Here is a 14,310-nt window from a genome sequence, read left to right on the forward strand (position 1 = left end):
CATAATTGACGTAATCGCGGTGTAACAAGTTTAGGGGCTGCTGGAGCTAATCAACATATTGGTGCGAATATTAATTTGTTCGGGTGGTTTTCATTTTCTGTTGCACTAATTGACGTAAGCAGTTGTCGCCCAAGAAAATAATGTTCAAAATTGCGGGATTTTCGCAGCTGCAATGAACCGTATTTGACAGCGTCGGCAGCGCGCGGCCAATTAGTGAGATGTCACAAAAAGGTCGTCTGCTTCTTTTCTCAGTTTTGTTCACGCAGCACATGAGACAAACTTGACCTATGGACGTAGTTTTCCGATTAACCCGTTACTTTCGTCGATTATCTGAGCGCTTCAGGGCAAGAGTTCGCCATAGGTTGCACTACTCACGAGTAGTTTTCAATTCTCTCGTGTACAATGAGTTTGCCGACATCTATTACGTTGGCGACACGTGCATGGAGCCGCTGTTCTGGATCGTCGACCACTTTACGAAAGCCATGGGGCCGGTACGAGTAATTTTAGCCGTGGTGCAATTCATGTAACGCCATTCTGCGTTCCCCTTTTCTCCCGTGCAGATATTTGTCACCACGGTTACCGTCGTGGCTTGCACTGTCATAGCGATCGCGTACGTGATCGGCATTCCCTACTGGTGGGAGAATAACAAGTGTGTCCTTCTCATCGCCCTAGTCATTGGACATTGGCTCCTCATCAACATAGTCTTTCATTATTGGATGGCTCTCACGACTAACCCTGGCAAACCCCCAGAGGTATGTTACTCCTGCAGTGAGCTCTCACTTACCCCACAAGCTTTAATGTTAAGAAAATACGCGTTTGTCGTATTCTTTCGACCGAGGCTTCGATCACACACACTCTGAGGATAAATTAAAAAAAAGAAAGTTCAGTGGTTTTAATTGCTTTCAAGTTCTACTTGTTTTAAACTCTCGCACTAACTAATTTTCATTTTGAAAGCTTTCATCTAATGCGCTATGCTGACAGCCGAAGTGGTGGTTTCATCACTTATGCATGAATAATACATGGTCACTTGTGTCTACACCCACTATCCCCCCTTCCACACACACACACAAAGGAATCCTACATGAATAATATTTAACTTCCCTCATGTGACCCTTGTAAACGCTTTAGATGCTGCAACAATGTGCATAGAAGTGACTGTGCAGATACTACGATCACGAGCAATTGACACCCTTTTAAATTCATGTGTACAGCCATCTGTAGCCGCATTGATTCATGTTTCTACATGAAGAGTCATGCACGTTTAGTAGGGCTGTGCGAATGGTGAACTTCCGAATCGAATACGAATACTAATCGAAGACTATTCGAATAGTTTTCAAACAGTAAGGCAACAGTTTTCAAAGCAGCCCTAGAATGGTAATGTAACCATTTTCAAAACAACCCAAGCCCAAAAAAGAAACATTACGATTACTTTTAACCGTCAAAAATAGCACAATTATGTAAACTTACGCAAGCTCGTATACAGCAGCAACTAGCGCCTTACAAATATTTTGTAACTGCAGGTTGAAATACAGAAGTGACCACAGTATTCAATGTGGCACTTTGTCAACAGATTTTAAGTAAAACTCATAAATGTTAAACAAATTCATATATGTATGTAAACAAACGTATATGTATGCACATGTGTATATGTATACATATATATGTTATGACGTGACAAACTGCGTTAGTGATATGTATGTGTTCTGTTATAGTCATCTCATTCAATTAGTTATCTCCTGTTCTATCACTGATGTACTTTTATTTGCATGTATATTTTGAACTATCATAAGTTTGAATAATAATTTACACTACGTTCATTTTGTTTTATTCGCTTGCTGTTTTTTCCTCAGTTGCCAATCATTGTTCTACCTTTTTTATACATGTATTCACAGGAGATCCCCCTGACAGTTTTTACTTTGGGACCTCCTTCTGTATTAGATCGATTTTCTACTTGTACTGCATTGTGTTTTATTGAATAAACTCAACTCAAATTCATGAGTCATCAGCATTACGAATGTCATGGTGAAAATAGCGGATTGATGACTCTGTCGCTTCGGCGACATTGGTGTTTTGAGCAAAAACGCCTTCATCCTGTGATCATTCTAGCCTCGATAGTATCGTAAAACCTTTGGCTGCTTGCATCTTGGTAATTCTACGACTAAAACAAGAAACGTTACGCCTCTCTGTTCCAACGTTTCGTTCCTTTGAGGTTCTCTCATCAGTGTTTATTATTCGGCAAATATTCGAAAAATATTCGACATTTTGAATATTCACTATTCGATTCAAGTGCTGAATCGAATGTAATGGTATTCGATTCGTTATTCAAAATTTTTGAATATTCGCACACCCCTAACATTTAGCTATTTAAGTAAAGGGTCTTTACATCCTATTTTGACCTCAAACATATCAATTATGCCGACTTCTACAGGTTTTTTAATTGTTTTTTTACCATTGTGCTTTTTCATCACTTTCATCCACAAAGGCGTCCTTGGTGCCAGAGGTGGTCTCGATATGCAAGAAGTGCATAGCACCCAAGCCGCCCCGCACTCACCATTGCAGCGTGTGCAATTGCTGCATTCTGAAAATGGATCATCACTGCCGTATCCTTTACGCAGCCAAGTTTTGGTGTGTGATGAAATCTGAATGTCGCTTCAACAAATAATATGCACTTCAGTTATGCAAACTTCAGGGAATCTATTGCCTATTGAGATACATTGAAGTATTGCAGTATAATCGCTTTATTAAAGCTCACAAACATCCTACCAAATCTACAAGTATTTCATGCCACTGGTTGCCCATACTGCCACAAAAAAATCGGCGCCCAAAAGACATTTTCCTGAACTCTCATTGCAGCTTGGTTGAACAACTGCATTGGCCACTTCACACATCGATACTTCTTTATGTTTTGCTCATATGTGCTCCTGGGCATCGTATTTCTGATGATATTTGGCTACAGAATCGCATATGAAGAGTACTTTTCCACCTTGCCAATGCCAGCTGTTGGTCTTGCCAGCTCAAAAATTCAACTTGGTAACCTTGACACGTCCGTCAACGTGACGCTACAAGATACACATGGGGTATAGTAGCATATCCTGGCATATTTTCTTGAACACTGTTGTGTGGCACCTTCTTGCATGTGTTTCATTATTATAAGTATAACTCGCTTTTCATAGGCTTTTGCTTTAAAAAATAATTATGCACTGTAAAATAGTTTCATTCGAAGGTGTATAGAGGTCTCTATTTTACAGTATATATCTCTAACTTCTTTTAGGGCTTACCACAGTGGATAAGCGACTGCAGCGCTCTCCGCTGAGCAGGAGTGATCGATCCCCAGCTGCTGCTGGCACACACACTGATTGAAACAGAATGCAAAAATCCTCATGAAACTTTGTTTTGGGTGCACATTAAAAACTATAAGTAACCTTCCATAGTCTGGAGCCATCAACTGTTCTTTCTTTAGAAGGCTAAATCCCACACTTTCCTCTTTTTAGCATTTTCAAGCATAGTCCAGTAACTGCAGTTGTACAGAAAGTGACAGCAGCCCAGTAATAAGCAACTTGGTTTTACTTATTAGTAATGCAGGCCTTAGCTAGCATGCTTTGACTAAATGCAATTATCAACCCTTCCCCCCCCCTTTTTTTCTGTAGATTAATTTTTTTAGTATGAATGCAAATCACTTTGCAGACCATGATGTAGTCTCTTTTCTCTCTCTTTTTTTTTTACTGAGTCGTAGACCAAAATTATAGAATTTGAACCCCATATCTTTCTTTTCGTCGTATTATCTGGAAGGACCTAACGATTACTTGCTAGTTATTTAGGAGGAGCCATCGAACATTTCAGATTAAAATTCCCAGAAGTAACAAGTGATCTAAAACAAACTTTGCGAGCAATATAAAATTTTGACAATACGTGGGAACTCACAGAGAATACCTTGCTTGAATAAGATTGCATCTCAAGTCTAAGCAAAACACTGCAATGTCCCGACTGTTTTGGACAAGATTATTCGAAAGAAAAAAAATCCCATTTGCAGCATTTATTATGCACTTCAAATCTACCCTTCTCTCACACTTTTATTGGTGTGGAGGCTGGCTACGAATTTTTTAACATTTAATTTCATTTTTTTTTTATTATGATCCATGATGCCATGTGGCCATTTCTGGCACTAACAATAAGTAGTCCTTACAAAAACATGTAACTCCATTTCAATTTGATACAAAAGTACGTAACCCAATTTGAATTGTTGTGCAAGCATTTCATTTAGATTGGCTCCATTTTATTTGCATCACTTTTGCTGCAAAGCTACAAACGTCTTTATGACATTTCAGAATACCACTCACCTCACCACACCTAAGCAGGACTTCATGAGGAAGTACTACATCACATTCACGGTGTTCATCTGCATAGGAATTTTTTTTGCCTTGGGGGCCCTCACCATGTGGCATGCTCGGCTCATTACGCACGGTGAAACAAGCATTGAAGCCCACATCAACAAGACGGAACGGATACGCCTTGGAAAAGAGGGTGTGGTAAGCTTGCTATTTCGTCTGATTTATTCCTTTTTGAACGGATCAGTATCAAGTGGGAAAAAAAAGTGCTTGGAGCATGTATAAGCCTCAGCAGGGTACTACTGTGATGTCTTGCTTGCCATGGTGGCTCAGTGACTCTTGTGTTCAACAGTTGAGCATGAAGTTGGAACAGCATGCATAAACACTTGTGCACCTTTTTTTTAAATTTTCTTTGATGTACTACCATTCATCAATATGCTACTGAACAACCATGCACAAGTGGACTACTAGAGACCTGCCAGAGCCCATGGTGTAAAAGTAAATGTTAAAACGTGTTGGCCACAATGTCATATGCAAATTAACAGAAAAGTGCCCTTTCATGTGTCTTGCAGCAAGTCTTGCATAATGTGCATTTGCTGCCTTTCAGAGTTCACAAGTAAATGCTGTGTCAGTTTCTTGCCATGAAAATGGGCTAGATATTCAATGCATGAAACAGGTTATGTTATTTACAAACAGTTTATTATGCCCAAAGGGAAGAGGCTGTTTTAGGTGCTTAAAACCAGCATTATAGGTGTTACCGGATAAAAGTAACTAAATACGTTTCGTGTTGCGCTAAAAAAAAAGTTACGTGTTGCTGTTACCGAAAAAAGCAACGCACATTACTTCTGCTGTTACTCCATGGTCAGAAATATTAATCGATGAGTATTCGCATCAAGAAACCCACAATAACAATTTGATAAAGCTTATATTTATACTTCACATTAAACTTGCAGGCCAGTGAATGATTTTACCCAAAATATTGATTTAATGAGAATAGCTTCCACAATCCTGCCAGACTTTAGCAATTTTATAGTGGTCTAAAGTTGCCTGTACAGTTGTTACATGCAGTGGCGTAAATCCAGTTAAATCACAAGGGGGACACACACATCTTGCCATGGTGTCCATTTTGTTTTTATTTGCATAAAAATTAAAATCATGCTTTGAAATAAAATTTTAAAAAACGAGCATGGGTCCCCAGCTCATGTAATTGCAATGTTCTGTTGAGTCTTCTCCAAAAGTGGTCAAGCGGCAGTTGCGATTTCAATAGTCTCACACAGCTGAAGGTTATTGAACACAAGCCTACACACAGTAGAAAATAGACAGGCATTAACAAAAGAAGTTGATTGCACTATACTTAACTCTCAAACAATTCAAATGTATGGCATTTGAAAGATAAATATCAAGGGAGGACAATGCAAGGGGTTTCCCCCCAGCCTGAACACAAGGGGGGTCAGGACCCCCCTGACCCTCCCCCCCCCTCCCCCATGATTTATGCCAGTGGTTACATGTGATGGCCTCTAACTCTAGCACATGGTGAAGCCATTTCTCTCAGTGTGACATTATACACAAACTGAGATTTCATCATCAACGCTCTCCACAGAGAAAACATAGCTGAACTCTTAGCAAACTTCAGCTATTATGATGGTGTGCTTCTACTAACAGAATAGATGCACAAATTTTGTAGCAATAAAGAAGTGCTTAAATGGCATAGCTACGGAAAAATAGAAATTCTTGTGCATAAACAATTCCTTTTTCCCTTTAACTTGTAAAAATATTGCGAGTGTTTATGTGAAGGTGTTGAAGGTGAACTTTTATTTGCAACATCACTTCAGATGCTATATGCTTCTTTTTTTTCTGGACACCACCTCCTGGAAAAAGGGGCATCAAGGATCATTTGAATAAAAAGCAACTGCCTACTTGACACCTCATGTTACGAAAAAAATGTTAACATAAATATGTCGCCATTTACAGTTCCAAAGTGATAACGAGTATGTTACAAAGTTACCAAAAGAAGTAACGTATTAACGGTAACACCATTACTTGCAACACGTTACCACCAACACTTAAAACCCACATTTTTAGTGCTTGAAAATCTGCACTCAGCTTGCTCATGATGATGTAGTTGGGCTCACTGAACAATGTGCACCCAAGGAGAGCAGCAAAAAAAAAAACAAAAAAAAACACAGAAATGGTCTGTCTAAAAGGTCTTATGTGGCCAGAGAACAAAAAAAAAGGCAGGGGAATATGGCACAGGGACAGGAACATTGGGACACCTATGACACTACATGGCACTCCCTGCATTGGAATTTTAAAAATGAATAAGGTGGTTTTTTTTGGTTTTTTTTTTCCTGTAGTGGCATTTATTTTACTTTCTAGGACTACCAAAAAGAAAATGTGAGACAAGGTTTTCTTTTCATTCTTCTGGTCTAAAATTCATCAGCAAATACTTTTAATAAGGCAACATATTGATCCCTAGCTTTTATTTATTGAAAACAAATTGTTATAAGTCTTAATCATTGCACTTGGCATAACCCGTATGATGCACGGAATACTTGTAAAAAGATAAAGAAGAACAAAAAAAAAATTGTGGTGTTTCATATCCACTATGTGCAGTGTTGTAACTGAACAAAACAAATTCTCAGCACTGTCAGTAACGTATGTTTAGAAAGCTTTGCTGGGTGAGTTCGTTCGTGGTCATAAAATGAAATCAGAGCCAAAAAGAGACTGGACATAGAACGGGACAGAGTGCTTGTCCCATCTTTTTGCATTTCTATGTCCCGTCTTTTGTGCGCTCTGCTTTTATTTCATGAATATATGTTAGGTCACATAAGCTGTGTGTTTGCTGCAGATTTACAAGAATCCATATGACTTTGGACCTCGACAGAACTGGAGGATTTTTCTGGGACTTACCAATGGCCGGTAAGCATTTTCCCGTTCTATTGTTCACTGCTTGTGCTTGAGCAGTATGCTATACATGGTGTACCCTCATTATGACGCAAGTTTATGGAATGGTAGAATACACCTACATATATGAGTGACAAGTACTGGAGCTGCGAAGAACTTTGCGTTCAACACCGCTTACTGCCTACAGTGTTTTGCTGCCGAGCACTAGGCGGACTTTTAATATGACGGAACTCGAGCGCACTTTTCTTGCTCGGAATTCAATGCTGCAAATGCTTGTAATGTCCATGTATTAAATGAGATTCATCTCCAGCTTAGAATACAGTTGTTGGCATAAAAAAAAAAAAATATGGTTGCAAGTTGCAACTGAAGATATATGAAAAAAAAAAGACTCACTGTAAATACATTTTAAATATTTTACTGTAATACTACCTGCACAGAATCGGTAAACGGACCATGATTCTTCCTAATGACTGGCTTATCTGATTTTATTTATGCTAAGGACACTTCACGTGCATCATTTAGTATAACTTTGCGACACTGAACTGAATGAGCAGTGTAGTGAAGAATGGTATTGAAAGTTTTTTTAAGTAAGGGTTTGTACAGTGTCGTCCACTCTTAGGGTGAACACGGATCAGCATGGCCGCGCTCTGCGCATCGAAACGAAACGGCGCAGACGCTTGGGAACGTGCTCCTCTTGCTGTACTACAGGGAAGCGATCACGGGCGTGCCAGCACCGGCGTTGGCTGGATGCACTGGCGCTCCGGAGAGCGCGGCCACGCTGAGCCGTGTTCACCCTAAGAGTGGACGGCACTGTACATCCTAATGTATGAGTATTAGACAAAGAAAAACTTCAAAGGTATTATTTTATGAGTAGTACTATTTACTTTCCACACAAGGGGCAACAAATGACCACAGCGAAAGTGACATGCAATGCCTTTTTGTGTTTTTCCCTGCTCTCTCTTGTTCCTGCTCTATAAGCAGAGATGAAAGCAGTGACAATTTATGCCTGCACCACTTTTGTCCATAGGCTCTTTCCAGTCAATCGCAACACAGCAAGTTATGCAAAGTACTTAATTTACATGCATAAAATTTATGCACGGAATTAATTGGTTAATTTGGAAGAGTGAGAGCTCCAGTTCGAAAATCTTAGCGTTTTTCAAAATGGCAGCAAAGTCTGTAGAAAAAGTGTACAACTGTGACGACATGGTACCGATTCCAGCTCTGCACTTATAAATGCTGCATGCGTCAAATGACAGGCAAGCACAAGAATTACATGCAATAGGAAATTTTAGTTAAACATGCACCTGCCATAATTTCATGATTGCAGAAAGCTTATTGCATGTGCAAAGAAAGTCGCTAGGAAGTGACATTTCAAAGCTAGAATGCAGAAACCAGCCAAATCTGACAGCTTCACGTCATTTGTAGTCATCTCGCCTATTGAGCTTCAACAGATTCTTTCAATCTAGATAATCAAGGGCACTTGTACAGTGCTCAGGACGTAGTAAGTGCAGCCGCGGTGGCTGTTCCATAGATGCAGATCTGAGGTGATCTCAATCTCTCACCCTCCTAAGGACAGGACCAATTTAAAGGGCCCCTAAACCACCCAGAGGTCATATTTAGTTGTGGTGTTGCAGTTGTGCACGAAGCTACAACAAACCCGGAGCTGTAAGAATTTTTCGAAACGGTGCTGTAATAGTGCAGTTACACGTGTCTGATGATACGAAAGACGCCCTCGCTCGTCTCTCTCTTTCCTTCCCTATGCTCCGTTCGTCTGCTCGTCTCTCCCCCTGGCCGAGTGTTCCTCCTCACCGTGCGAGGAGGAAGATCAGAGCGCACGTATCTGCGAGCGGACAAACAGGTGTTGTAGATGATGAGCAGACGGCATATTGACGTCACGGCGAACATCGAGGGGATGAGGAATGTTAAAAGGCACAGAGAGGAGAAGGGATTGTTTCTTAGAATTTTTGGGGCGCCCCCGCAGCTTGTAGCGCTGCCGCGCTTGGCATTGTTGATCGTGATGGCATTCTGAACTCGATGCACGCGTTTACTTGAAATGTTAAAAAAAATATCGGAGGTGGTTTGGGGCCCTTTAATGGCTGCATTTTGTTCCTAACATGCGGATCCTGGAATGACCCATGCGCAAATAGACTTCCAAATTTTTATTAGAACAATGACTATATTGTGTGCCCTGCTCAGTGCACTGTTATCTCACTGCCACATGAAGAATGTGGCAGCCCGCATAGTGAAGTCTAAAGTCGAGCAGTGTCCAATTGGGCTTGTTGGTACAGCATAATGAAGGGAACTGTGTAGATACCGATGAGGGCTAAGAGAGGGACACAGTAGAGAAACGCAGCGCTACCCCTTTGGTATCTGGGCTGTTCCCTTCACGAAGTGTAAAGTCACTCTGAGTAGTCATGTGACGTGTGCTTAAACTAGCAGCATTTCAATACTGCACACTTTTAGGATATAGAGGTAGCACTTTATTACAAAAATGTAACAAAAATGTGAACAAGGAGCACCAGTTTTCAGATGCAACAGGTTTTAAGGGATGAAAACAAGTATAAATGGTATGCCATAAAAATTCATTATCTAAACATTTTATGTAAAACTTAACTTTGCCAGCAAATTAAGTTAACATTTTTATGACAACCTTACCAATTTCATAGAACACTGTTCAAACCATTTCTTTCTTAAAGGGGCACTAAATCAGTTTAGAATGATAAATTATTTGAGAACTCAATTATCATTAATTTTTCTCTCTTAGGTGCATTATTAGAAGAGAAAACGAAGGTTAATTTCATTTTTCAAATTTTGCACCGGAATTAGTGCAATTCCACAGATTTTATTATTTTTTAAAATCGACATTTTAGCCTCATTGGCTATGTAAAGATTCCTGAAACTTGCTAGAAGTCCCTGGCTTCATTAGAACACAAGGTAATTTGTTTTTATCAATAAAGAATTATGTAGACCGTAGAACAGTGCCAGAATCTATGCCATCACCTTGAGCTCGTGCAGGAACCTCACGGCGGCGCCACCAGCTGTGTTTTCTTTTTGCATGTTTTTTTGTCTTGCTTTAGTGTCTTCCCATGGCAAGAGTGGCACGTTTCGTATTGCAACAGGTTCAATTACTAATAAGAGAAAATCTTTTCTCTTTAGTGTCCCTTTAATATAATGTCAACCCACTACAAGATTAATATTTCCTGGTACCTTTAAAACTGTTTGGTACTTATTGAGATTTAAACTAAACAGAAGTTTGCGGGAAGATGGAGGCTTGAAGTTATGAGAAATTGTTGAACAGGGAGTGTGGCTGGAGCCAATGTTTCAACAAATGGATCTCCGCGACATACACAACATATTTACTATATGGGAACATGGCATAAGTGCACTAAACACTTTCATTGACCATTTTAACAACTTTCACCCCGGTGTTAAATTTACTATGCACCATCCTTCCACTTAACTTCCTCCACACGGCAGTATTCATCGAAAGGGGACAATTAAAGATGACACACTACAGAAAGCCAACAATACCTACATTACATTAGTTATCAACCACGACACTGCAAGCAAGGAATACTTGTTGGACACTCGAGGTGCATAAGGATGTTTCGTAGTGACGACATTGACGATGTGCATCACTTGAGCAATCCAAAGGAAACTTTAGTTGAAAGAAATTACTTCCATGACACGCTAAACAAAGCCTACAATGAAGCATGTAAATCAGATAGGAAATTAGCACTAGCTAGAACAGACCCTAAAGCACATTTGCGCGCTCCCAAGCAAATGATATCCTCCATAAGTATTATTCAATATTAGCATGCAATGAGCGCCTTAGAAAAGCGTTTCCCAACCATGAATCGCCTATTGTCATAATAGAAAAATTAAAGACATCATTGTACCGCCCAGATAACAGCTTGTTCTTGTCCCAGATGTAAGGCTTGCAGCAAACGCCTTCAAAGTGATATAATACTTAAAAGCACCAGAAGTAATAATGTCCATCATATAAAATTTAGTTTTTGTGCATTAGTTAAAACGTTTTATACGTGTGTGAATGTTCACTTTGTCACAAGCTACATTGGTGAAACAGGGCAACCAATTAATGTTAAACGGGCGTCGCATGGACACGGCATTTTAGTGTGCTCAAACTTCTGTTCCCAGAGAGACAGAAAATATAGAGCCGTATCTGATAAAATGAATAAAAGGAGAAAAATGATCAAAAGGGGTAAAAGGATATCCAATTAAAAGTTCAATACACTCCAGTCAATAGGTGTAAATGTTTCAAAGGGAGCTCTTGAATCTCTAATATAGCAGGTACATAACGGCATTTCTCTTAAAGGGCCCCTGCAACACTTTTCCAAGTAATCATCTAATGGCATCATTAAAAGAGCTTATTGCCTCACGAATTGACTGCCCTCAAAAATTTTTAGAATCCATCAAGTACGAGCAGACTTACAAGGATTTGCTGCACGCTTGAAGCGCTTTCTCCTTTCAAACCAGTGAGCGCGCTGAAAGCTACACAGGTAGGGGGATGACAAGGGGGCAAGAAGATGTGTCCCTTCATTAGCGCGTGCCATGACCTTGAACATTTTCTTTTCATTTTTCCTTTGAACACGTGGCTTACTGTCAGTGTGATCGCGAGCGCAGGCACGTGGCGGCATCCCGCAGTGGCCACGGTAACTATGCAGCTCACGATGCTCAAGTCAGCCAATGGCCATGGACTTTGGGTGTATGGTGCAGTAATTTGGGTATATGGCATCCTTTGTAGAGAGAAGAGGGAGCGATTCTTAGCTGGCTTTGAGAATTAATTGTAAATTCCAGGCCGCATACTACGCTATAATGTTTGGCTTGCATGTTCTCAGGAGCCTCGACTACCGATTGGCAGCACTTTCTGACCATGCTGAAAAAGTGTTGCAGGGCCCCTTCGAAATTTTTAACCGTTTTGACTATGAAACTCTCATGTTCAGTTCACATGTGATGTTTCTTTTTTTTTTTGACTAAATACAATAGCGCAATTTTCCCGAACCACAATGTCCCAGCACAATGCTCTCCCGGAGACTCCTATACAAACCTGGTATCCCTCCCCCAGGCCTTCTTTTATTTATCTTTTTTTCCCATTACTCTCCCCCTTTGGCATCCCAACCTATCTCAATAGCCCCCTTCTATCCGTTATTTCCCTTCTCTTCCTCTACTATTGTGGTTGGGGGGGAGAGTGAGTGAAGTGTACACAAACATGCTGCTAAGGAAGGCAGTTGCTGCCCTGATGAAGGCAACTCCACTTGTCAAAATGTTGGCTTCAGTGGCATTCCCTGTTAAACAGTGTCTCAGCACTATTGAGATCTAGGCAAGCAAGTGCCACCATAAATCACTAAACACTTTGCTATCTTGCTAAGTTTCTCCCGAGTCTCTTTATCCTAGAACAGTATCATCAGCACCAGCACAATACAAAATAATTTCCATAAAGAAAATACATCCATACCACCTAAGTATGATTTTGCAAGGTTCACATCTTTCATGCCCATCTGGCATATTGTCAACAGCTATGATGAGTTGCTGTCCATATAAAAACACAACTTGTCACTGTAGTGAAAACAGCAAAACCTCATTACAGAAATGTCACAGCTTTAGTCGCTTATGAATGTTGTACTTGGAAAACAGTGCACAATACATAACAGTGGACGGAACAAACGTCTCTGTGGGCAGAGTCAGATGTGCACACGGACAGAAAGAAAAGTGTCACAAGATCCTCGACAGTTAGCTAAGCATGACTTTTATGGAATAAAATAAAACCTTTCCAAGGCGATTTTATGCCCATGAGCGAGTGAGGATCTGCCACACACTGATGTCCTGTTACACTTGATGGCAACATTTTCTGTTGAACTTGCCATTTGGTCAGAGCTACACACATTTCCTGCCCATGTAAAGTACAAAACCATTATGCCATTCAACAAACAAAGAATAATACTGTATTCACTCACATAAAGCTTGCTTTCTTTTTCGTCGCAAGTTGATAAAGAGGTGGAGGGGTATGATAATTATGCTGGGCAAATTTTCTCAGAACATTTTAGGTTCTGAGTTTGGAGAAACGGAATCAGTCAAGTTTGGAGAAACGGAATCCGGGAGATCTACTTAACGGGGGGGGGGGGGGTATAAAATATGTCGACCGCGGGAGGGGGGGGGGGGGTACTGCGATAGCAATTATATGGACACTGTCAGCTATATTTTGCGGTCGCCGCTGATCTGTACAGAGTCCAAAGCGATAACATCGCTTACGCATCGTCTGTTTCACGTGCGAGTAAAAGCGCGCTAGCGCTAGGGATGAACGCGGTTGAAGCAGAGATGAAACGACCCGGTCGTCAACGTTGCGCGAAGGGCACATGCGATAACATCGCTCCGCCTGCGAGGCCTGTCGTCGCTTGCTTACCAGTTATTTCGTCTGGCAAGATTTTGTGTGTACACAAACGCATCATCATCTACGAAATATTAACGGCTGATATAACCTATAGCACATTTAGGATGTGGCCAGACAACTTTGCTCATGTGCCCAGGCAAAGCACTGGACGCGCGGGGCAAAACTGGATTTCCGGGAGATTTCCTGTGACCCGTACAACCGGGAGAAACGTTCAAAATCCGGGAGTCTCCCGGGTAATCCGGGAGACTTGGCAGGTATGAAGTACTATAATAAAGGTGTTCTCATGCCAACTACTGTAATTTGAAATTAAATGTTACTTCAGAACGGCATTTTTCTTTGTAATTAGAGTGAAGACACTGCAAAGGGCCTTTATTTGCAAACAATAGCTGAACCTAGAGTAATTGGATTGTGATTGCAAGTGCTGATAGTGTGCATTACACTTAATGGACGAAGGTCAGCTGCCATGCACCATCATCATCACCAAATGAAACAAGTAGATGACAATTGCTGCAGCAATTTTCAAATATGTGAAGATTACTAGAGGGAGAAAAAAAATCCAATTTTTGATAGTCAACGTGGGGGGTGCGAGCATTATGCTAGTAAATACGGTGAAGGCACATAAGTGACATATGAAAACAAATTCAACTGTGGCATAGGACTTTTTTGCATAAA

At 40.6% G+C, this 14,310-nt stretch overlaps 1 protein-coding gene across 2 annotated transcripts in view; it reads left to right on the forward strand.

Moving 5' to 3' along the window:
• Nucleotides 1-14,310, forward strand: part of LOC119379127 (palmitoyltransferase ZDHHC16-like) — a 16,415-nt gene continuing 2,105 nt past the window's right edge. The window contains exons 1-6 of one of the 2 annotated variants that reach the window (XM_037648310.2): nt 3-491; nt 561-752; nt 2,483-2,600; nt 2,854-3,077; nt 4,326-4,526; nt 7,174-7,244. In XM_037648310.2, coding sequence (XP_037504238.1) covers nt 288-491; nt 561-752; nt 2,483-2,600; nt 2,854-3,077; nt 4,326-4,526; nt 7,174-7,244 — 1,010 coding nt within the window. In that variant the 5' untranslated portion in view covers nt 3-287. Of the gene's footprint in view, nt 492-560; nt 753-2,482; nt 2,601-2,853; nt 3,078-4,325; nt 4,527-7,173; nt 7,245-14,310 lie in introns of both variants that reach the window. The other variant, XM_049411877.1, reaches the window with a different exon arrangement.

The sequence above is a fragment of the Rhipicephalus sanguineus genome, chromosome 1, assembly GCF_013339695.2.
Source record: "Rhipicephalus sanguineus isolate Rsan-2018 chromosome 1, BIME_Rsan_1.4, whole genome shotgun sequence".
Lineage (NCBI taxonomy): Eukaryota > Metazoa > Arthropoda > Arachnida > Ixodida > Ixodidae > Rhipicephalus > Rhipicephalus sanguineus.